At 21.7% G+C, this 25,619-nt stretch overlaps 3 protein-coding genes across 3 annotated transcripts in view; 1 reads left to right on the forward strand and 2 right to left on the reverse strand.

The window, feature by feature from the left end:
* The first annotated feature begins 178 nt into the window (after nt 1–178).
* Nucleotides 179–5,161, forward strand: LOC122497754 (ubiquitin carboxyl-terminal hydrolase 46). Its single transcript, XM_043605024.1, has 8 exons — nt 179–743; nt 1,068–1,148; nt 1,949–2,165; nt 2,247–2,327; nt 2,654–2,946; nt 3,726–3,863; nt 3,969–4,112; nt 4,323–5,161. The coding sequence occupies exons 1-8, from the start codon at nt 741–743 to the stop codon at nt 4,428–4,430; spliced, it is 1,065 nt and encodes a 354-aa protein (XP_043460959.1). The 5' UTR covers nt 179–740; the 3' UTR covers nt 4,431–5,161.
* A 123-nt stretch (nt 5,162–5,284) lies between these two features.
* On the reverse strand, nt 5,285–6,882 carry LOC122497755. The gene is made up of 2 exons (XM_043605026.1): nt 6,063–6,882; nt 5,285–5,566 (listed from the first exon to the last, which is right to left on the reverse strand). Exons 1-2 carry the CDS (start codon nt 6,340–6,342, stop codon nt 5,415–5,417), a joined length of 432 nt encoding a protein of 143 aa, XP_043460961.1. The 5' UTR covers nt 6,343–6,882; the 3' UTR covers nt 5,285–5,414.
* A 1,056-nt stretch (nt 6,883–7,938) lies between these two features.
* LOC122497756 (glutamate [NMDA] receptor subunit 1) overlaps nt 7,939–25,619 on the reverse strand; it is a 36,448-nt gene continuing 18,767 nt past the window's right edge. Inside the window, exons 5-17 of the mRNA XM_043605027.1 lie at nt 25,186–25,286; nt 24,361–24,534; nt 23,231–23,344; nt 22,815–22,962; nt 21,874–22,084; nt 19,590–19,724; nt 19,325–19,482; nt 17,716–17,950; nt 15,055–15,203; nt 14,135–14,292; nt 11,592–11,764; nt 8,770–9,023; nt 7,939–8,380 (exon numbers count right to left, since the gene is read on the reverse strand). Coding sequence (XP_043460962.1) covers nt 8,144–8,380; nt 8,770–9,023; nt 11,592–11,764; nt 14,135–14,292; nt 15,055–15,203; nt 17,716–17,950; nt 19,325–19,482; nt 19,590–19,724; nt 21,874–22,084; nt 22,815–22,962; nt 23,231–23,344; nt 24,361–24,534; nt 25,186–25,286 — 2,247 coding nt within the window. The 3' untranslated portion in view covers nt 7,939–8,143. The remainder of the gene's footprint in view (nt 8,381–8,769; nt 9,024–11,591; nt 11,765–14,134; nt 14,293–15,054; nt 15,204–17,715; nt 17,951–19,324; nt 19,483–19,589; nt 19,725–21,873; nt 22,085–22,814; nt 22,963–23,230; nt 23,345–24,360; nt 24,535–25,185; nt 25,287–25,619) is intronic.

The following is a 25,619-nucleotide window of genomic DNA, read 5'->3' on the forward strand; positions in this document are numbered from 1 at the left end:
ACGATATTTCGAACGTTCAAATTGTTTCTTTTATTGAGAGAAAAAAAATTTTGTTTCCCCCGTTCTTTTTTCTTACTTTTTATTTCTTATTTTTATAATTTTTATATTTTGAAAACCGGAAGTAGAGGTGATTTGACTCTTGCAGTGTGAGCGCGCGCATTTAGTTGTCATACCGACCCAACCCTGTTTAATGGGACATCGGCATATAAACAACAATGTTAAAATACGTCAAGTAATTTGCAACTAATTAGCATGTATCTTATCTAATTGTCTTTTACTTGTGTGTCTTGTGTGTTGAGTCTTATTTTTCAATGAGTGGAAAAATATTTCGGTACGGGAAATTTTTACGAACTTTTATTCGGTGGAAAATTGGAAAGCAGCGCCACGTATAGTTTTAGGTTAAGTCATTTAAGTGCAAATCGGAATTAAGTTTCGTCGCGATTTGTCAAGTGCATGGGACTTTTTTTTTCTCGCATTCATATAAGAGAGTTGAATGTGACATTTTAATTGTTAATTAATTTAATCGTGTACATTAATCTGAATATTTTTGGTGATTTGTCGATAATTATTTTCCGATAGTATTCGAATTAGGTATGCGAAAATGTGATGCGAAACTTTGAAGATGAATTCTGAGGATATATATTTAATTTGTCATTTTTAACGTGATGGGATAAATTTTTTCTTATTATCACAATGTTATTTGTACATCTATTGACTTGCTGCGATTAATTAATCGTACAATGGTAAGTTGCTGTGAATTTATTAAATTAGTTAATTTATTTTACCGATGTCAGTTATAACCTCAATTTTGACACTTAATGATATTAAATGCGCTTTTTATTTTCAACTTCGATAAATTCAGTTTTATTTACACTGGAAAAATGTTACGTAAAGAAGATAATTTATTCAGTTTTACAATACCACGCGCTTTTTCTATAAAATTAGTTTTCCTCCTTTTTTTCTCGTTTTTATTATCAAAAGAAAATGTTACAATTTTTATCGCTAATTTTTATTTTCATTAATTTAAACGGAAATTATGTACTAATTTCTTGTATTTTTATTTCCAGGGAGCAAATATATCACAATTGGAAAGAGATATCGGATCTGATCAATTTCCACCAAATGAACACTACTTTGGTTTGGTCAATGTACGAATTTCAATTTATTATTTCTAGAATTTTTTTATTTTATTATATTATTATTTTATTATTAATTAATTATTCTCCGTAAGAATTCAAATTATTTTCATAAATAAGAAAATTCTTCGCAAGAATTAAAATATTAACATAAATAATAAAATTCTTCAAAGAAATTCCATTATTTTCATAAATAATAAAATTTCTCGAAAGAATACAATTATTTTTAAAAATATTATTTAAATTTAATTATTTTCAAGAGTTTTAATAAAAATGCAATTATTTTCAACAATTCTGAGAAAATAAAATTCTTCGAAACAATTCAATTATTTTTAATAAAATTTTAATAAAATTTCTCTAACAGGTTCTTTTCTAAACAATTCAATTGTTCTCAAAAGTTTTTAATAAAATTCTTTTGTAAATTTCAATTATTTTCAAAATTTTCAATTAAAATTCAATTACTTTAAAAATTTTTAGTAAAAAATATTTGAAAAAACGTCATTATTTTCAAGAAAATTGAAATAAATTCTTCAAAACAATTCAATTATTTTAAAGAATTTTAATAAAAAATTTTTAAAGAATTAAATTATTTTTAATGCAATTTTAATTACATTTTCTCGAAAGAATTCAATTATTAAAAAAAAATGTTGATAAAATTCTTAAAATAACTTTGATTATTTTTAAATTTTTTTAATAAATAATACTTTGCAAGAATTCAATGATTTTCAGTATATTTATTTTAAAATTGAAAACATATTAATTGTTAAATTATGAAAACTTTAGTAATTAATGAAAATATATTTTTTTTACAGTTTGGAAACACTTGTTACAGTAATTCTGTACTACAAGCTCTATACTTTTGTCGACCGTTTAGAGAAAAAGTATTAGAATACAAAGCTAGGAATAAACGAACCAAAGAAACATTGCTAACATGTTTAGCCGATCTTTTTTACAGTATCGCAACTCAAAAGAAAAAAGTCGGTTCCATAGCGCCTAAAAAATTCATTGCCAGATTGAGAAAAGAAAAGGGTAAATTTTACTTCGTTAAAGATTAAGGTTACTTTGTATTGAATTTTTATGTTAATTAAATTACAATTTTCTCAATTGCAGAGGAGTTCGATAATTATATGCAACAAGATGCTCACGAATTTCTCAATTTTCTAATAAATCATATAAATGAAATTATTTTAGGTAAGTTGAGTTAGAAAATTATTTTTCATAACATAACTTTGTTAATTTCCAGACATGAATTCTGTTAATAAATTATTTTTATTTATTTTATTAGTCAAAATAATGCTTTTTATAATTTAAAAGTTACTTTTTCAATAAATAAATGTTCATTTAGAATATTTTTCATCTTACTCTGGTAATTTTCAAAAAAATAGAGCATCAAAAAAATATTTTGTTCGCAATTTTTGAAAAATTATTGAATATCAATGAAATGAAAGATATTTTATTTTATTATATTTATCATTATTAAAGATCTGAAATTAAAAAGGAAATTGCTTTATTTTTAGCGGAAAGAAATCAAAGTAAACCGGCCGGAGGTAAAAGTGGGCCCGAAGATGCCGGAACACCACCGGAACCAACTTGGGTTCACGAGATTTTTCAAGGGATTTTAACATCAGAAACTCGCTGCCTTAATTGTGAGACTGTTTCTAGTAAGGATGAGGATTTTTTCGACCTTCAGGTCGACGTTGATCAAAACACCTCAATTACTCATTGTCTGAAATGCTTCTCAAACACTGAGACGCTTTGCAGCGATAATAAATTCAAGTGCGATAACTGTAGCAGTTACCAAGAAGCTCAGGTAATTTATTTTATTTCTATTTAATTTAGTTTCGATTTTTATTTTATTTATTTATTTATTTTATTTTATTTACTTTCTGTAAAATTTTTATTCACTTTTTTAAAGATAATTATCTAAATTCAAAAAGAAAAATTCTTAAATAATTATCAAATAAATTGAAATTTTGTAAAATTAAATTGAAAGTTGTTAAAAATAATAAAAAAATAAATTTAACATAATATTTAAAAATTAAGGTAAATTAAATTCGTTAAAGAATTTTATTAGAAATTTTAATGGAATTTTCAATTAATTTTAATTGAATAATTTTTGGTAAATAATTGAATTCTACAAAGAATGACAATTGAATTTAATTTTGAAAGAATTGCAATTCAAATTTTTCTAATTAGTTCATTTTCAAACGATTGTAATTTGTTTTTAAATTAAAGTTTCAAAAAATGTTATTTAAAATTCTAAAAAATTATGGTTTTAAAATATTCCATGGCTATTTTTCGAAGGTTATTGAATTTTTACAATTAAATGATTGAACATTTTTTAAATAATTAAAATATTCTAGAATTCGAATAAAAATAATTGAATCAGGGAAAAAGATAAATTTATATCTAGAATTCAAGGCAAATTAGATTTTTGTGGCAGCCTTGATAATTTACTTTTTTTATTTGTTTTCTATTTAATTCTTCTTCTATTATTTTTTTATTATTTACTTTAAGGACTTTATTCTTATGTTTTAAAATTAGTTTTAATTTCAATTTTAAAATAATTAAAAATTTTCTTCAATGCAGAAACGTATGAGGGTTAAAAAGCTGCCTATGATTCTGGCTTTGCATTTAAAGAGATTCAAATACGTCGAACAATATAATAGACATATTAAAGTTTCTCATCGAGTGGTATTTCCATTAGAACTTCGACTTTTCAACACAGTGAGTTCGCTTTCGTTTAATATTTAACATTTCTATTATTATAAAATTTTGTTTTTATTTTTTAATCTATTTTGTATTTGAATATTTTTTTCTTCAAATTTTTAGAGTGATGATGCTGTCAATCCAGATCGATTATATGATTTAGTAGCAGTTGTGATACATTGTGGAAGTGGTCCTAATAGAGGACACTACATTTCTATAGTCAAAAGTTATGGATTTTGGCTTCTTTTCGATGATGATATGGTCGACGTAAGTTTTTTTTTTAAAGAAAAAATTCTAGAATTCTGGTTTTATATTCATTTACATTTTGTCACTTATTAATTTTCGTTTATTTATTTATTAAAAAATTTATTAAAGTTCTTATTTAAGAATTTATTTAAGTACTTATTTAAGAATTTATTTAATTTTTTTCAGTTTTTTAAATTCAAAAATCAAAATGTTTCTAATTGTTTTCCGTAGAAAATTGACGCCTCGACGATTGAAGATTTTTATGGATTAACGTCTGATATTCAAAAAAGTTCAGAGACCGGTTACATTTTATTTTACCAGTCGAGGGATTGCAGTTGAGAATTTAAGGAGAAATAAAATAATGGAGGTAAAATTTTTTTTAATCCAAAAAAAAAGAAGTGTGATGTGTAAGTATTCGATAAATGAAAAACGAAGGATTTTCATTTACTTATGAAAAAGAAAATCTTGTACATTCAAGAAAATGATGAAAATCTGAAATTCCTTCTCTCGTTACGATAAATATACATAAATATAAATATATATATAAAACGATCGGCCATTATCGATACGAGAAAAAATAGGTTCGATTATAAAAAGGCTTTAGGTCGATTTTTCTAATTAATTGGATTCTATGAATCTAATAAAAGTTTTCTTTCTTTTTTTTGCTAAAGAGCAATTTACATAATTTTATTATTAATTATTGAATAATCGTGTGTGTACAATTATTTTTTATTTCGCACCAGATGCCAAACATTTTTATGCAAGAAAACAAAAAAAAAAAACTGTAGAAGTCGAGCAAATACAGTTCTATTTAATAATCCAATTTTAAATATTATATTCTCTAATGTGCATTTAGATACTATTCATTTTACACAAAGTGTTTGCAAAGAAAAAGATAAGAAAACAAAGAAAAAAAGAAGAAGAAGAATAAGAATTTTAAGTGACTGCAGAGATTTTAGTAGTTATATAAATGTTGTATGTACAAAACGTAATTGATAAAACAACCTTTTTGTTTTGCGATTGTTGAATATGTTGAGTTTTAAGAATAAAAGTCAAACAATTTTCTTGAATTTGTTTCGTTTAATGTAGAAATTCCTGAGTAAACGTTACTGATAATCACGGACATTTATCAATTTAGAAAGTAATTAATTTAGAGAGATTCTAATTTAATTTTTAAAAAAATTACCAGAAAGGTGATAATGAAAATTCTTTTATTAGAAAAAATTTTGTTTAATTACTGAATTGTTTGAAAAAAAATGAAGTTTGAATGAAATTTGCTTATTAACTATTTTTTTATTTAAAATTAAGTAGTTAATGAATTAATTATGAGACAGATCTTTGACCATTTTCTTGGTCTCCTTCAATTTTTCCACAAATACTCCCATCGCTGCTATTTTCGCTCTTACTATCTTCACTTTCATCGCTCACATCACTTTCTTCACTGTCTTCTTCAGAATTTTTTTCTCCATCCAATACTGAAAATAATTTTCACCATTTGAAAATTTGAATAATATTGTTAAAAAATTATAAATAGAAAAAAATTGGTTCAATTACAACTACTAGTAAATAATTATAAATTTACTAATATTTATTTCTTTTGGTAAATATTAATAACAATTTACATGCGGGTGCCATTTTAGAAAAGAATTAAACGATCTATTAAAAGATTCAATTAGACGTAAATAAAATAAATCAGTGATGAAATATCGTGAATTCTAGATAAAATTATGATTTATTTCCGGGTACGATCTACAGTCACCTTTAATTATCACACACTTTATAAACAATATGAATTTTATTAATTTTGTTTCTTTTTTTCAGTTAATAGAAAGTGAATGAATGGAAAAATTTCAGGAGGAGAATTTTACTACTAAAAGAAAAGGAAACACGTAATTTTTGAGTAAATCTTTTAGTGAAAGAGAAAGAAAAGTGATAATGATAAAAAAATGATAATTAAATAATTGAACGTACTATAATCCCAGGAATTGACGGACTCGAAATAAGCAGAGACGAGAATGTCATTTTCGGGAAATTTCACCCGTCGATTATTTTTCTTCTTGCAAAAGGATATTGAACTCCGCAATAATTTGCCATCGATTAGAATAAATGGCGATGGTGGTGTCACGTCTTTTTTTGTTCCAAATCTTGGAAAATATAATTCATGCGAAATCACTCGCGGTGGAGGAAGAATTTCCTTCTCTTCGATTGATTTTTTGAACTTTCGGGGATGAGTCGCTTTTTTGAAATTCATTTTTTTCTCTCATGACATTTTACAAGAGCGAAAGAAGAAATTTTCTTTTTGTATCCAAAGTTCCTCTTGATAGTTTTTTAAACTTTTGCTTCGTTTTCTTCGTTCTGCTGTTATTTCTTCAATGTTTTTTTTCTCGTATTGTAAATAATTATCTTGATATTATTTAATGAGGCAAGTTCTTCTTTAGTTGTGTACACTACTCGTTTCACAAATGCCATCATTGTCGCTATTCGATGCAAGTGATTAAGAGCTCATGATCTAAGAATAGGGGGTTAGTGACGAAGCTATCGACATCTAAAAGTAAAACTGACTCTTGAGAGTCGAATCAATGGAGTAGGCGACCCGATTTTTATTTTTCTTTTTTATTTATTTTGTATATAGTGGCCTAGACGCTTCTTCTTTTTTTGACAACGTGAAAACAAAGTAAAGGTTGATAAATATACACAAGTTTTTCAATGAACGGAAATAGTTTCCTTATTTCAGAAAATGTGTGAATTTAATTTACTCGATTTTTAGATTTTATTTTCCCAAAATTCAATTTTTAGTCCGAACTTTTCAAAAATTCTTTTTGAAACTTTTTAATTTTTTTGTTTTCAAAGATTTATAACTTCTCTCTTTTCTAATTCCAATTTTGGATAAAAGACCTCCTTTTTTTCATCGTGCCAATTATTTTCTTTTTGGCTCGATTTCAAATATTTTCTTGACACTTCTTTCTATCGCTATTTTTTCTATGTGCCCCAAACCCACCTCAAATGTTCCCCTTTTATTTGCCCCAGAAAATTTTCTCCTCATCCTGGCGAAATAAGAAAAGAGAATTCAACCTGGAAATGTCAGGGAATTTTATAAAACTTGAAAAAACCTGGAAAAGTCGGGGAATTTGAAAAGAGCAAATGCGTGGCAACTCTGAATTCAGTTTCGAGAATTTTATTTTGACCGATAACAATTTTATTTAGTAAAATTACAACATTTTTTCAGTTCTCTTTAGACTAATTGTAAGTTCGTTCAACATTTTAGATTTTCTTTTTGTGTATTAAGTATCTAAACATTTATAGAGATTTTTTTTTTGTTTTTTCTAAAAAAAAGAAAGGGTGTCTCTCATTTTGGCAGTGTTTGCCACATCTTTTTTTTGTGCAGATTTGTGTTTTTTTTCCTCTTTCTCTCTTGAAACATTTTTCCTCCCGTTCACAAAAAATCAGTCTCCGTAACATTTATAAAAATATTAAATTATCAATCAGAGACGAATATTCTGTTTTTTAATAAAAGGAACACATGACATTGACGAAACAATCTGTACATATATATTATTTATATTATTAATATTCATCATCTTTTTCTTGATATAAAAATATTTAATTGATTTTGTCATTCTTATTTTTAATTCTGAAACAAAGTCTTTTATTTTTAATTTATATGGGAAAAGAATTCTATACTTTAATTAATTTTCTTTTTTGACAATTTTAATTAATAACTGAAATTTGGGTATTTTTCATGAATAATTAAATTATTCATAATCAAATTATTTATAATTATTTATAATTGTTTACAACAAAATTCATAACAAAATTATTAATAATAAATTATTTTTAATAAAATTATTTTTAATTGGTACAATTAAATAATAAAAATCTTTTTTTGGAGAAATTTCAGTTTTGAATTATAAAAATGGGAAATTGAAATGTGAATCAAAAAGGAAGTAAAATTAAAAAAAGAGCTTTTTTCAGACAAAACGTGGAAAATAAGAGCCACCCTGAGTTAGGAACCTGGAAAAGATTTTTTTCTCTCTGTGTTTTTTTTTCGCTACTTAAACGACCAGATGGGAAACATCCAAGGTGTAAGCTGCCGGAGATAATCTGATATCATCAGAACGAGGTCTTTGGCGAATGTCGTTGTCACCTGGCCAGGCTCTTCCTGGACTTCGTAGCAAAATATTGGACCTTGAGACAGCATCCACCGCGAGACTCACAGTCACAGGATCATTGAGTCCATTACTTTGGATTTGACGTTGAGCCGCTATTGACGCTCTCAGCGATTTTCTCTTCTGAAAAATAATTATTTTTTTGGCTGAATTTTAAAAATTCTTAGTCAATTTTTAAATTTATTTTTTTTTTAGATGAATTTGGCAAATTTCTATCAATGAAGGTATTTTAATTTGAAATTATTTATTTTTAACTCTTTTGAATAGTGACAATTGTTTTTACAAAAATTTATTTTATACTCTTTCGAATAGTGACAATTGTTTTTAGAAAAAATTTATTTTATACTCTTTCGAATAGTGACAATTGTTTTTACAAAAAATTTATTTTATACTCTTTTGAAAAGTGACAAATTTTTATTTACAAAAGAAAATTTATTTTCTACTCTTTTTGAATAGGGTGACAATATTGTTTTTCTAAAATTTATAATTTATTTTTTTTATTATAGATTTACCTCTATCTGGCCTCGCCATTTATCAGCAGCGTGTCTGGCTATTTCGAGTTTCTTCTGTTTTTTTATTTGATGCTTTTTATAAGCCATTTCGATAATAATGAGGCCTATACCGCCCACGATTCCAGCTCCGACCAATATAAATACTCCGGCCATATTTTTTAAACCAAGAGTGTTGGGAGTTTTTTCAAGGGCATCGCACTGTTGCTGATAACCTTGCATAATCCATTTTAAATCGAGACTCTCCATGAAGCCGCCTATCGAAAATAGAATATTCAGTTTATTAATAATCCACATGGGGGAAATTAATGCTTAAAAAAAATTAGTTTCTATCTAATTTTTTTAGGTAATTTTTGAAAATTTAATTCAATTATTGAATAATTTATGGGCATTTAGGGAAATAGTTATTTCAGGATTGCCACAAAAATTTAATTTTGTTTTTTTCTGAATCTAGAATCTAGAATATTCTTAATACACTTATTTGCGAATTTCTTTAATTGTAAAATTATTCGAAAACATCAATAGCTTTATTTAAAATAAATATTTAATCATTATTTTTCCACAGGAATTAAAGATTATAAATAATTTAAAATTCACTTTTTGAAATTCAAAAACTTTGATAAAAATATTGTTACTGTAACTTCTTCAAAATTACTTTCATCATTTTAATTCAATTATTATTTTCTAGAATATTTTTAACTAAAATTCTTCTTTAAATCAATTATTTTTAATAATTTTCAAAAAAATTCTCTGAGAATGTGTTACATTTTTTTTGTTACATTTGTTTACAATTCATTTCACCTGAAATTTTGATTATTCATAAATTCTTCAATTAAATAAATGATTAGAAAATAAAAACGTCAAATAATTTCAAAAATTTTTAATTAATGTTTTTCAAAAAAAAAATTCGTTTGACAGTTAATTTAAAGTAGGAAAAATTTAGATTTTTGAAGATTTTTATTCAAAACTTTTTCAGAATTAAATTATTTTTTTTTAGAATTTTACTAAAATTCTTCTGCAAATCAATTATTTTTATTAATTACATAATTTATAATTAAATATAATATTAAAAAATTCAACTAATTTCAACAGAATTAGAATTAACATTTTTCAAAAAATTAGTGGTACAGGATTTTTAATTAAAAGCATGAAAAATTTAGATTTTCAAAGAATTTAATTTCAAACTTTTTCAAAATTTAATAATTTCTAAAAATCTATCCTTATAATGCTTCTATTATTCAATTATTAATAATTATTATAATTTTTACTGAAATTCATTTTTAAATTAATTTTTATTTGAAAATTTTATTTTTATATTCAATTCTTTAAATAAAAAATTCAATAATTTATTGAATAATTAAATTATTTCTATGAATTTAAATAAAATTTTTATAAATAATTGTATTTTTGTGAAGAATTAATAAAAAAATTATATTAAAAATAATTGACATTCTGCGATTAGTTTTATTATTTTTGAAAATAATTGAATTCCTAAAAGAAATTTTATTATTTATAAAAATAATTGAATCGCTGAGAAGAATTATAATATTTATGAAAATAATTTAATTCTTGCGAAGAATTTTATTAAAATTCTCTAAATAATTAAATTCGAGTAAAAAATTTTATTATTTATGGAAATAATTGAATTTTGGATGAATTTTATGAATTTTTTTCAATAATTAAATTCTTTTCGTAAATTTTTTTAAAATAGTAAGTAGATATTGAAAATTATTGAAATGCGAAAAAGTTTTGAAAATAATTGAAAATTTGACAAGAATTTTATTAAAATTTTGAAAATAATTGAATTTTGTCGAAGAATTTTGCTGTTTATAAAGATAACTGAATTCTTGATGAGAATTTTGTTAAAATTTTTAAAAATAATTTAATTTTTGAAATGAATAATTGTTATTTATAAAAATAATTGAATTTTAGCGAAGAATTTTTCTGATTATAAAGATAATTTAAATCTTGACGAGAATTTCGTTAAAATTTTAAAAAATAATTGATTTTTTTCAATGAATATTGTTATTTATAAAAATAATTGAATTTTGTAAAGAATTTTATTAAAATTCCTGAAAATAATTGAATTTCTGGGAAGAGTTTTGTTACTTATGTGTTAAAACCTTGGAATATTAAAAAATCAATTACTGTCAGAAATAGAAAAAATTGAATATTTTGTATTGGAATTCGTGGTAATTAGTAATTTTATAGTTTTGGAAAAAATCACAAAAATTCAGAATAGTATCTTATTAATTCGAAATATTTAATTTTCTTCCATCACTTTTAATATAATTCCCTGATTTTCTTGACTTGTGGCAACCCTGAATTATTTATACTTTTTGTTATTCGATAAAGTAAAAAATAATTGTTTTTAATTTTTTTTAATAACACTGTTTAATAATTAGTTTTAACTATTCTTTTTAATTATTCTTTTTAATCAATATTTTCCACTTTTCTTGTTAATTATTCATTTAAAAATTATTTTTAACTATTCTTTTTAATTCTTTTTTATTATTCGTTTCAAATTGTTAAATTGTTAGTTAATTTTCAATTTGAAACATTTTAAAAATTTTCTTTCAAAAGTTTTTCATTTTTAAAATTGAGAAATAGTTTTCATTTCAAATAGAAAGTTTTCCTTTTTTAAAAATTGAGAAGTAGGGGAAAAGTTAAGTTTTCTTTCTTTCGAATAGAAAAAGTATTTCCTTTTTTAAAAATTGAGAAGAGAAGGGGAAATTCTCAAATTAGCTAAATTCGAAAAGGCATTTTTCTATATGATTCGATCTTGAGAATTCATGTTCAATTTTCTTCTTATTATTGATCCTTACTTTCATGAAAATCCAATATAGCTAGAGTCACATGATCTGCCCACGGAGATCCTTTCTGTAAACCAATACCATAGCCAGACCTTCCGAACAATTCTCCGGCAGTGACCAATTCACAATCCTGAGCTGCCTCAAATTCCAATCGAGAACTGTCCCAGATAAACGCCATCAACTTACTGAAATCAATAAAATTTGCATTGTTATTGATTTTCCTGGCATTCTTTCTTTTTTTTTCATTTTGCATTTTGTATTAAAAAAAGAGGAATTTTTACTCTCCAACCATTTTTCTTCCAAAAAGATAAAAAAAAGACGAAAAGTTGTCTCCAAACACTTCTTTGAATTATGGAAAATAGAGAACAATTTGCAGTTAAAAGAGAAAAGAATTAAAATTTTTAAATAAATAATTAATAATTAATATATCAGGGTTGCCACTCCTTCGCATAAATTCAATTATGTTCAAAAATTATTTAAAACTCTCGTCAAAATTTCAATTATCTTTATAAATAATAAAATTCTTCTCCGAAATTCAATTATTTTCAAAAAAATTTAATAAAATTCTTGGCAAAATTTTAATTATTTTCATAAATTTTCCTCATTTCAATTATTTATAATATCTACTATTTTAATAAAATTTTCCAAAAGAATTCAATTATTAAAAAAAAATTTTATTAAAAATTTTACAGGAATTCAATTACTTATCAATTTTTTTATAAATTTCTTCGCACCAATTCAATTATTTTTAATTTTTTAAAGAAGTTTCTCAAAGGAATTGAAATATATTCAGAAAATTAAAAAAAAAAATAGTTCTGAGAAATTCAATTATTTCGAAAAATTTAAATAAACTTGTTTTAAAAATTCTATTATTTAAAAAAATGTTGACAAAATTCTTGACAAGATTTAACGAATAAAATTGCAATTTTAATAAAAATTTCCTATAGAATTTAATTATTTTCAATACAATTCTTTTTAAAAATTCAATTATTTTCACAAATAATCAATTTTTTTTATGGGAATTCAATTATTTAAAAAAATTTGAATAAAATTCTTTACAAGAAATTAATTATTTTCATAAATAATTAAAATTCATAATAAAATTTTTCTCGAGAATTCAATTATTAAAAAAATGTGAATAAAATTCTTAAGGGCATTTGAACCATTATGACGTGACAGTTTTGCAAAGTATGTGTTCTAAAGTGTGACGTCATCAATGGTTCAAATGCCCTTAACAAGAAATTAATTATTTTCATAAATAATAAAAATATTTTTCTCCGGAATTCAATTATTTTCATAAATAAAATTCTTCACAGAAAGAATTTTAATTTTTTTTTAAATAATGAAGTTTCTTTAATAATTTTAATTTAAAATTTTGAAAGTAATTTAATTTTATAAACAATTTTTTTCAAGTTTTTGAAATAATAGTGTTTTCTTAATAATTGAAATTAAACATTTAATTATTGAATTTTATTAAAATTTTTAGAAAATAATTCAATTCTTTTCAGAATTTTATTAAAATTTTCTAAAATAATTTATTCATTAAAGGATTTTTATTAAAATATAGAAAATAATTAAATTCTTTCAAAGAATAAATACTGCTAAAGGTTTTTATTTAGAGTTTTTGTAAATAATTAAATTTCTTTGATGAATTTCTTTGTCCTTTTTTAAATAATGTAGTTTTTTGAATAATTTCAATTGGAAATTTTGAAAATAATTGAATTAAACAAAGAATTTTTTAAACTTTTTAAAATAATTTTTGCGATGAATTTTAATTCGAAAAATAAATTCTTGTCAAGAAATCTGGACAAGAATTTATTTTAAATTTTGGAAAATAATTGAAATTTTGTAAAGAATTCAATTATTTATGAAAGAAATTGAATTGAATTTCAAATTTTTGAAAAAAATTATAATCCTACGAAGAATGTTATTATTTATGAAAATAATTGAAATCTTCCAAAGAATTTTATTTTTTATGATGATAATTAAATTTTTGCGTAGAATTTTATTAAAATTTTTTTGAAAATAATTGAAATCCTTTGGGAAATTTGATTATTTATGAAAATAATTCAATTATTTTCACAAATAATATTCTTCACAGTAATTTAATTCTTTAAAAAAGATTTTAATAAAATATTATTTTTAAAAATTTTTCATAAAATTCTTCATAAAAATTCAATTTTAAGAAACATTCAATTATTTAATAAATTTATTTTTGTATTTAAATAATTGAATTCTCTTTGAATTTTTTAATAAAAAGTTGTTTGAAAATGAATTTTAGTTCAAATTTTATAGATAATATTTTTTCGAAAATCTAATAATTTTTGGAGTGAATCAGAATAATCATCAGGGTGAGGGAAAAAGTCAAAAAAATTTTCTGGAAATCAGTGAAAAGTCAGGGATAAAATCAAAATAATTTTCAGGGTCTGGAAAAAAGTAAAATTTTTTTTCTGGAAATCAGGGAAAAAGAAAATTAAATTTTTGTGGCAACCCTGCACATTAAAATAAAAAAATTGGAAAATTTTGATTGAAATATTATTTTTGAATTTACAGACCCAACTTTAACATCTTGAATGGCGTCTTCGGCTGTATTGTAATTATTGGCTTCCATTGTTCGATACATGTTCGAAAGTTCCACTTGTCTTCTAAAGTACATGTCGACTGCGGATCCTTTAACAGTGGCGCATGTTAAATTTTCCATCGTGTTTCTAAGCTGTTGAAATACACCATGATAAATTATTGTTGTGCAAAACATAAATTTCATTTTGATGGAAAATGATGAGATTCGTTACGGGGAAAATACTATAAATTATTGGTTCGTAACTCTCCGTTGCGCACCAATAAAACATTTCATATGTATACCATGTGAAATTTTGGTCAGGTCACTGGACAACCAAATCCGGCTTTATCTCCCTGATTAATATAAATTACACTCGGTGATCTATTTCTGTGTTGGTTCACATATTTTTGTTTTTGTTTTTTTTGTTTTTTGTTTATTCCTTCCGTTTCAATTTAAATTGAACTTTAATATTTGAAATCGTGAATATACAAATTTTGTCACTCTGAATATGTTACATTTTATTGATTAATTTATATTTCTTTTTTTTTTTTTTTAATGAAATTCTTTTTTCGACCCAGAAATTTAGTTGACAATTTTTCAAATTGAGGAATTTTTCTTTTCTATTTTTTAATATCCTATGAAATGGAAAAATATTTGAGATATTTCTTTTTCTTCTTTAAATTGGAAAAAAGAATTTAATTTCAGAATTTAGAGAATAAAAAGAAATAAAAAAAAGAAAAGTAAAGAATATATTTTTTGAAAAATAGACGATAGACTTTAGAAAAAAAAGTTTAGTTTTTTGTTTTAGGAAAAAAGGTAGAAAATAAAGTTTTCTTTTCTGGGGGGAAAAAATTTGACAAACGTGTTAGGTGGGGAAAATATTTGAAAATGAAAATAATTTTTCGTTAAACTCACTCGAGCGTCGTTGATTCCACTTAATTTAGTTTTGGGTCGTTCCAAAACGAGGAAGGCTGCCAAGTTGGCAGTGTACGAAGCTACAATAATCATTGCAAATCCAGCCCAAACCATTCCCAAAACTCGAGCTGAGAAACTGCGGGGTGTACCTTAAGCAGGAACAATGCAATTCGAACAATTTAATTTTATATTTCTCATTTACATTCAATTTATTATTCTCTCCTCTTTAGGGGAGTTTTGATCCTTTTTATTATTATAATAATTAGTGAGGCGAATTCTCGAAAGTTTTCTCAAAAAGTAAATTTAACAGTAATGTTAGAAAATGTTATACTAAATTTATTTTTTTGTATTTTATTATTAATAACAACAGTAGTAGTAGTAATAAAATGATAATAATAATAAATTGAAAATTATATGAAATTGATGCCAAAAAAATTTAAACAGCATTTTCTTCTTCATAGTGATAATAAAATTTGGAAACTATTTTATTTAAGTACCTAAATTAATTTATTCTTAAATGTTATTCATTTAATTGAAAATTAATTCTTTATAAATATATTTATAAAATATATTTATAATATAAATAAATATATTTGTTGAATTTAACAAAAAATTAATTTTAAAGAATTAATTAATTTAAAAAATTATGTATCTTAAATAAATTCAAAAAATTGAATAAGCATTAGCATTAATTTTAAAATATAAACTTGTATAATTACAAATTTATTACTTATTTTAAAATTTCAATTTTACTATTTTTTATTCTTTGTACTTTCAATTTTTAATTTTTATTTATTTTCCATTTAGTTCACTTCTAATTTTTGAATTTTATTCATATTCTATTTAATTTACTTTCAATTTTTGAATTCCATTTATTTTCTATTTTTGAAATTTTAAACAATTTTTATTTATATTTAAATAGAAATAGAATTCAGAAATCATTTAATTTTATTAAAATTTTCAGAAAGTAATTCAATTCTTCTCAGAATTCTATTACAATTTTCTAAAATAATTTATACATTCAAGGAATTTTATTAAAATATAGAAAAAAATTAAATTCTTTCAAAGAATAGATACTATTAAAGGTTTTTATTAGAGTTTTTGTAAATAATTAAATTTTTTTAAAGAATTTTTGTGTGCTAAATAATTTAGTTTTTTGAATAATTTCAATTGAAAATTTTGAAAATAATTGAATTAAACAAAAAATTTTCTCAACCTTTTAAATTAATTTTTGAAAATAATTTTTGCAAAGAATTTTACTTCGAAAGAATTTCTTGACAAGAATTTATTTCAAATTTTTAAAAATAATTGAAATTTCATAAAGAATTCAATTAGAAAAAATTGAATTCTTGACAAGAATTTTTTTCCAATTTTTAAAAATAATTGAAATCCTCGGAAGAATTTTATTATTAATAAAAATAATTGAAATCTTAAAAAGAATTTTATTTTTTATAATGATAATTGAATTCTTGTGAAGAATTTTATGAAATTTTTTAAAAATAATTGATTTAGTTTTTTGAATAATTTCAATTAAAAATTTTGAAAATAATTGAATTAAACAAAGAATTTTTTCGACCTTTTAAATTAATTTTCAAAATAATTTTAGCAAAGAATTTTACTTCAAAAGAATTTCTTGACAAGAATTTGATTCAAATTTTTGAAAATAATTGAAATCTTCGATAGAATTTTTTTTTTATTATGATAATTGAATTCTTGTGAAGAATTTTAGTAAAATTTTTGAAAATAATTGAAATCCTCTGAAAAATTTTATTATTTATGAAAATAATTGAAATCTTCCAAAGATTTTTATTAAAATTTTTGAAAAATAATAAAATTGTTTCCATGAAAATTTTAATACTTTGTAGGAATTTAGTTAAAATTGTATTGAAAATAATGGAATATTTAGGTAGAATTTTATTAAAGTTTTAGAAAATAATTGAAAAATTCCAAAGAATTTTATTTTTTATGATAGTTGAATTCTTGTGAAGAATTTTTTATTAAATTTTTTGAAAATAATTGAAATCCTTTGAAAAATTTTATTATTTATGAAAATAATTGAAATCTTGCAAAGATTTCTACTTTTTTTAAAGACAAGTGAATTTTTGCGAAAAATTTCATTGAAATTTTTAAAATAATTTGAATCCTTTGAAAAATTTTAATAATTGAAATTTTCCAAAGAATTTTATTTTTTGTGATATTTTGTGATATTTTTTAACGAATCAAGAAAAAAATTGAATTCTTTCGTGAAATGTAATGATAATAATTGACGTTTTGCAGAAAATTTTATTATATTAATGAAAAAGTTTGCTAGTATATATATAATTTATAAAAATGTTAATTAGTTTAAATTAATTATTCAATTAAAAAATAATTTAAAGTAATTAATTAATTTTAAGTAAGTGAAAAAAAATTTAAATTATTCAAATTAAATAATTTTTTATGAACTTTATTATAATTTACGTAATTAATTTTAAATCTCCTAAAATTGTTAATTAATTTAAGGAAAGTTAATACTTTCTTCAATATTTAAATATTATATTTAAATTGAAAATATTTTTTTTTCAAATTAAGTACAAAATTCCGAATATTTATTAAGTTTATTGCTTTTTTTTCTACTTTTTTTTCGTACGTTTGGGAAAGATTTAACAATATTTTTTCTACCTTCTCCAATTCCACTGTTGAGTAATACTCCCCAAGCGAACCAAATTGCACTGGATAAATTAAGGGCATCTTCTTCAGTTCCGTCCGTATTGGCTAATTTAAATCTTCCAAATGGAGAGAAACGATCTAAGAGATAAAGAACCAATGCCACAACGTGCACTGATACCATTACCAAAATCCACAATGTATTGCTGAATGGTTGCAAAAAAGATACCAAAGTCGATGACCTGGACGGCTGAAATATTAAAAAAAAAAAATCATTAAATTAATAAAATAATAATTATTAATTTTTTCCTAAAAAAAATTTTTAATTTTTATTCAGTAGGGGAACATAGTCTAGGTCGGCCACCTTTTTGACTTTTGTTTATAACTTTTTTTTAAAAATGAATTTGGACAATTGAAGTATATGGTTGGAAAGTCCTGTTTAATAGGAACATTTTTTCTGTACAAAGTAAATTGACAGGTTTAAAAATGAAAAAGTTATAAAGATTTAAAAAAAAAAAAATTTGTAGTCCAGGTTGGCCATTACAGTCAAGGTCGGCCATGTTTAAAATTCAAAGGGCATTAATCGTTAAAAAATAAAATGACATGTTTAGAGTTACGGAAAATTGATTCTTTATTGTTTACAGTTTGTAACTTAATGAAATAACAAAATAATAACAATAAACAATATAAAAAAATAAATATAAATAAAAAAAATTTTTGCACTAAAATATTAATAAAATTAAATAAAAATATTAATAAGATGATTAATTATATTATGAGTTATACAGAATTGCAGTTTTTGCAAATGAAGTAGCTCGTCCTCAACTTTGCGCATTTTAAACACATAGTGGCCGACCTTGACAGTAAGTAACATTACCGAATTGTTGTAACCATAAAGAAATACGTTTCGGGATTCGATTTTTTACTTTGTTTTCCTTTCAACCATGAGTCCCACAAATTTTCTGCATACTTGCCTTGACGATTCAATTTGTTTTTTATCTTTTATTAATGGTTTTTCACATTATGCACAAAACTTTTTTTGAGCTTTTTTTGTACCGACGTCACAGAAAACACAATTTTCGATTTTCCGAAAATGTAATTGAACAAAAAGTTAGGTTTCACTAAGACAAGCTTCGACAAAAATGCGCGTAGGTGGCGCTAGTGAACTTGACAAAAAAACGCGAGTGGCCTACCTAGACAGTAGGCCAACCTTGACTACATTCCCCTAGTTAAAAGAGGAAAAAATCTACTTAAATAAAATATTTTTTTATTATTCTTAAACTGTAATTTATTTGTTTAGTTAACAAAATTTATTAATTTAAATTATAACTTTTATTATTATGATTTTTATTATTATTTAATTTGTTAGTTATTATTATTTTTACTTTTTTGTTAATTATTATTATTTTATTTTTTTGTTAATTATTATTATTTTTATTTTTTGTTAGTTTAAAAATAAATTTACATTTATTAAGGTACATTATTATCAATGTAAAAATGTATTCTCAAAATCTGATATTTTCATCAGGCAAAATAAAATTTCGTATAGCATAAATTAAAAAGAAATATTCTTTGTGGCGAATAATAAAAAAATTGCATTATAGAGAAAAATTTGCAAAAATACCTTCTTTTCAAGAATGGTAATTCCTTGGTACTTGAAGGGTTTGCTAAATTCAATAAATTCAGCACGTTCTGGATTAATTGTTAGGGGAGCCACAATCATATCAGCACGTTCATTAACAATCTCACCAATGAGACCGGTCCACTCCTTCTTCCCTCCAACTGTGTTTAATTGAATAAAATTTTGTTTTATTCCCTAATTACTAATTTGCTTGATAGGTATATTGAGAAAATTGAATTTGACAATTATTAAATTATTTAACTCTTACGTGAGCTATTTCGAACTGAATAACTGCCAAACAATCCGTCCGGCGATAGAGCGAGACTATAAGTGAAATTTATCGTTTTCGATAATTCTTTCAATAAATCCATGCAGTATCCTTTACAGCAAAACATTCGATGATCTGAAATAGATAAAGGAAAATTGATTTTGTATTTTTTATTTATAAAAAATTTTTTTTTTTAATTTTTATATAAAAAAAAATTTTTTTTGGTAATTTTTTTTGTCGTATATTTGATTTAATAAACATTTTTATTAATAAATATAAGTTTATATTAATAAATATAAAATCAATCTATTAATTCAAGTGAATAGAAATAAATAAATAGAAAAAATAAATAAATAATAAAAAAAATACTAAATAGAATTCTCGTTATTTTTAGTTCAACTTTTAATTTCGTTAATTTTATATTAAAAAATAAAAATTTTCATTTATCAATAAATATAAACGAATATTGATATTAACAGCAAAAAACTTTTATTAATAATATTAATATTACTACAATATTGTTATTATAATATTATATTTCATAATTATATTTTCAATTATTTTTCATAAATAATAAAATTTTTCAAAGGATTTCAATTATTATTTTCTAAAATTTTAATAAAAAATTACTCACAAGAATTCAATTATCATAAAAAATAAAATTCTTTGGAATTTTTCAATTATTTTCTAAAATTCTAATAAAAATCTTTGCAAGATTTCAATTATTTTCAAAAATTTTAATATAATACTTCACAAGAATTCAATTTTCATCAGAAAAAATAAAATTCTTTGCAAGACTTCAATCCTTTTTATAAATAATAAAATTTTTCAAAGGATTTCAATTATTTTCAGAAATTTTAATAAAATTCTGAGATCTCAAAATTCTCAGCAAAATTCAATTTTCATCATAAAAAAATAAAATTCTTTGAAAGATTACAATTATTTTTATAAATAATTATTTTTCAAAGGATTTCAATTATTTAAAAAAATTTTAAATTCAATTCAATTTTTTTCATAAATAATTGAATTCTTTATAAAATTTCAATTATTTTCAAAAATTTGAAATAAATTCTTGTCAAAAAATCCTTTCCAAGTAAAATTCTTCGCAAAAATTATTTTGAAAATTAATTTTAGAAGGTTGTCAAAATTTTTTGTTTAATTCAATTATTTTCAAAATTTTCAATTGAAATTATTCAAAAAACTAAATTATTTCAAAAAACACACAAAAATTCTTCAAAAATATTTAATTATTTACAAAAACTCTAATAAAACCCTTTAATAGTATCTATTCTTTGAAATGATTTAATTATTTTCTATATTTTAATAAAATTCCTTGAATATGAAAAAATTATTTAGAAAATTTTAATAAAATTCTACCTAAATATTCAATTATTTTGAATACAATCTTAACTAAATTCCTACAAAGTATTAAAATTTTCATGGAAACAATTTTATTATTTTTCAAAAATTTTAATAAAAATCTTTGCAAAATTTCAATTATTTTCATAATTGATAAAATTTTTCAAAAGATTTCAATTATTTTCAAAAATTTTAATAAAATTCTTCGCAAGAATTCAATTTTCATCATAAAAAATAAAATTCTTTGGATGATTTCAATTATTTTCTTAAATAATAATATTTTTCAAAGGATTTCAATTATTTTCAAAAATTTTACTAAAATTCTTCGCAAGAATTCAGTTTTCATCATAAAAAATAAAATTCTTTGATAGATTTCAATTATTTTTATAAATAATAAAATTTTACAAAGGATTTGAATTATTTTTAAAAATTTTCATAAAATTCTTCACAAGAATTCAATTATCATCATAAAAAATAAAATTGTTTCGAAGATTTCAATTATTTTCATTAATAATAAAATTCTTCGGAGGATTTAAATTATTTTCAAAAATTTGAAACAAATTCTTGTCAAGAATTCAAATTTTTTTTTTCATAAATAATTGAATTCTTTATAAAATTTCAATTATTTTCAAAAATTTGAAATAAATTTTTGTCAAGGAATCCTTTCGAAGTAAAATTCTTCGCAAAAATTATTTTGAACATTATTTTAAAAAGTTGAAAAAATTCTTTGTTTAATTCAATTATTTTCAAAATTTACTATTGAAATTATTCAAAAAAATAAATTATTTAAAAAAACATAAAATTCATAATTTTTATTGATTAAAATTTTTTTTGAATGAATTATTATTTAAATTGATTATTGAAGATAAATTTTTATTATAATAAAATATAAAAGTTATTTTCGAAAAATTGATTAAACTCTCACCCTTGCTGTCATCGACATTAAAATGAGGACATGGTATTTCATCAACTTGACAATCATTGTCAGTTGTTTCTCGTACATAGACAAACGGTTTTTCTTCAATTGTCAAAACTTTTAAATGCGTTGGAATCATAAATCCTTCTGGCTTTGTTCTCAAGTGTCCCGGCCAAATAATATTTGACTCATTTAGTTTCAATTTCATTTTACTGGCATTCTGTGAAAAAAAAATGAAATTTTTTATTTTTAAACTTAAAAATTATTAAAATTATATAATTAATTAGATGTTTAATAATTGTTAATTTATTAATTTACAATTATTTATCGCACATATATTTAGAATTTAAATTTTATCGCAGTGATTTTAACGATAATATTTATTTGAAAATTTAAATGGTAATTAATTTTTAAATGTAAATTATAATATTATAAAGAAGGGAATTTTATTAATTTCTTTCTTAAGTTGATATTTTATTATTTTTTGTTCAATTTATCTTTTATTTGATGAATTTTAATTATTGGCCTGCAGTTAATTTAGTTTTACTTTCTGAATTTTATTTATTTTTTTACATTCAATTTTTTTACATCTTTACTTTCTGAATTTTATTTATTTTTTTACATTTAATTTATCTTTACTTATTGAATTTTATTTATTTTCTGCAATTAATTTATTTTTACTTGACAAATTTTATTTGTTTTCTTCATTTAATTTATTTTTAATTTCCGAAATTTAATTATTTTCTGCAATTTATTTTGAATTTTATTTATTTTTATATTAAATTATATTTCAATTTTTGTGTTTTATTTTCCTCATGTTTAATTTATTTTCAATTTTTGAACACTATTAATTTAATTAAATTAAGTGTAGAAAATAAATGTAGCAAAAAATTAAAAATTTATTGTTTAGTTTCAAAATTATTGTTTTTTACATTTTGAGCAGGACTTACGGCATTATAAAAGTATTGTCCAACAGAAACATTTTTATAATTTCTCTGAATATTAACAATGTCATATTCGGCAAAAATTCTATCTCCATTATCGTCAAAAGCCACTCGTCCAGTCGCTCCATTTTCAAGGACTTGTCGTCTTATATAACTGAAATTTTTTTTTTAGTGATTAGCAGTAAAAAATGAAATTTTAATTTTTTAAAAATAAAAAGCAGTAAAAAAAATGAAATTTTAATTTTTTAAAAACAAAAAGCAATAAAAAAAATTAGAAGTTTAACTATATTTTAAATATTATTAGAGAAACAAATTAAGGTTTTAATTTTCTTAGTCATTGTCATCAGCAGTAAAAAAATTTAAAATAATAATTTATAATTATAATTTATATTTTTATACATATATAAAAAATGAAATCTCACTCGAAAAGCAGTTTTCCAGTTTCCCAAATTGATCCAGAATTATCACAGTCATGAGGTGCTTCAGTTATATTTTCTGTTTCATTCATATCCCTTAGCGCTGAAACCAGGACGTATCTATCCGAACAATTTCAATTAAAATAATTTTTATTAAAAAGAGATTATATTAATTTTCAAATGTTTCATATCGAACATCAAAAAAGGGATGAAAGTTTTCCATTAAATTAAAAGTCAGTTTTTAGGAGATTTTTTTTTTTTTTTTTTTTTGCTTTCCATCTATAGAGAGATATAAATAATATTTTTAAAGGCATTTAGAAAATTAAAAAATTTAATTAAAGAAAAAAATTGTAGTTTTATTTGAGAAAGATTCTTATTTTCTCTAAAAAAAGTATTTGTCTATTCTCTTTTCATTTAAAAATCTTTCCTTGATGTCCAAATTTTTCGTATAAAGTGAAAATAATTATGTGAACGTAATTTTTATTTTTGTTAAAATTTCTTCTTGAAAAATAACTTTTATTGAAATGATAAAGAAAAAAAATTAAAATTCTAAATAATTTCGAAATATTAAAAATTTATTTAAAATAATTTTCATCAAATTATTTATAATCAATGTTATTCGTAAGTTAGAATAAATCTTGTTATTAACGTAAATTATTTGAAATGAATTTTTTTTAATAAATTATTCGGAATAAAATTTTTTAATAAATTACTTCAGATTAAATTTTATCAACACTTTAATTTAGAATGAACTTTAATAATACGTAAATGAATTAAAAATAAATTTTATTAATATAAAAAGCCGTATTCTATAAAAAAAAATCGAAATTTAAAAGAAGTAAAAATTATAAAATAAAATCCAATTTTTATCTTCTTTTTAATTTCCATTTAATTAATTAAATATATAAATTCGAAAAGTAAACGACGTCAAAATATTCCTTTCGCTGATAAAAAGTTAAATTAATTAAAATTTTGTTTGTAATTATGTTAAATTTTGAAAAAAAAATTGTCAATAAGAAAAAAAAACAAAAAAAAAATGAAAGAAAAATAAAGAGAAAAAAAGAAAAAGAAAAATTCAAGTAATAAATGTAAAAAATATATTTAAAAAAATGTTCGTTCTAGAAAAAAGAACGTACAAACTATCTTTGATATGAGTCTTTTCATCAGTAGCGTTGATTAGTTTGAGTCCCAGAAGACCTTCAGGCGCATTAGGAGTCTCCAAAGCTTGTTCAGTTACAATCCATACATATCCCGCTCCTGTCATGTTTAATGCCGCAGCATCTCTGAATATTACTGCAGCATCCTTTTTGCTAAAGATAATTAATCATATTTTGTATTAAATTTTCATGCTGAGAGAGAAAGAGGATCTTCTATTTTCCTTTGTATTTTAAACACTATGTAGTTTTACTCCCTATTTTCAAATACATGAGTTGTAAATTTTAATTAAATTTATAAAGAAAATAATTTTTTATATTTTTGTATATAAAATATTATTTGGAATGTTAAAGATTATTTTCTTCGATAAACTTTAATTAGATTTTATATACATAAAATATTTTTTTTATTTTTTTTGGAAAATAAAATATAATTTGGAATTTCTTCAGTACACGGAAAAAAAAATTTATTTGATTCAAATAATCGATTAATTGACTTGAATTATTATCAATTAAATATTTTCTTGAATCAAATAATATTTATTGGAGTCAATTAAAATGGTATTTGAATCAATAATTTCAGTTTTTGAAGCAAATATGAATTAAACCATTTAATTGACTCCAATAAATATTATTTGATTCAAGTAAATATTTAATTGATAATATAGTCAATTAATCGATTATTTGAGTCAAATAATTTTTTTTAGTGTAAACTTTAATTAGATTTGTATATAAAATATTTTTTAAAAATTTTTAGTATAAAATATTATTTGGAATTTTAAACATTATTTTCTTCAGTTTATTCACCTTGAATACATGAGGAAAACTCTCGCTTGGGCACTTTTCATGTAAATAAGTTGTTCGGTAAAACTTTCCAAACCGGGTTCGAATTCCATAACTGATTCAACCTTTAAAAAAAATTCACTTCTTTTAGAATCGAATTTTTTTCCCCTTTTGCGAAGATATTCGATAATTTAGACAAATTATTATTAGAAAAAAATTATTATTAAATTATTATTATTATTAGACAAATTTAGCAGTAGAGAAATTTTCAAAAAAAAAAAGAAAATTATAATTAATTAATATTAAATATTAAACAAGGAAAATAATAATTTTTTAATTATAAAATGTTAATAAATTAATCTAAAATTAAAGAAATTATTCGAAAAATAATCTTAAATCAAAGAAAATAGTCTGGAAATATTTTTTCATTAAAGAAAACTTTCGAAAAATATTCTTAA

Source organism: Leptopilina heterotoma, unplaced genomic scaffold, assembly GCF_015476425.1.
Source record: "Leptopilina heterotoma isolate Lh14 unplaced genomic scaffold, ASM1547642v1 Lhet_136, whole genome shotgun sequence".
Taxonomy (NCBI): Eukaryota; Metazoa; Arthropoda; class Insecta; order Hymenoptera; family Figitidae; genus Leptopilina; species Leptopilina heterotoma.

What these genes read in the sequence shown, in the direction of transcription:
- LOC122497754 (XM_043605024.1), top strand. An exon ending in TATAAATGAAATTATTTTAG is followed by an intron (nt 2,328 to 2,653) that starts GTAAGTTGAGTT and finishes CTTTATTTTTAG; the next exon opens with CGGAAAGAAATCAAAGTAAA. An exon ending in GCAGTTACCAAGAAGCTCAG is followed by an intron (nt 2,947 to 3,725) that starts GTAATTTATTTT and finishes TCTTCAATGCAG; the next exon opens with AAACGTATGAGGGTTAAAAA.
- LOC122497755 (XM_043605026.1), bottom strand. Translation starts at nt 6,342, where the DNA reads ATGAATTTCAAAAAAGCGACTCATCCCCGAAAGTTCAAAAAATCAATC. An exon ending in CGTCAATTCCTGGGATTATA is followed by an intron (nt 5,567 to 6,062) that starts GTACGTTCAATT and finishes AATTATTTTCAG; the next exon opens with TATTGGATGGAGAAAAAAAT.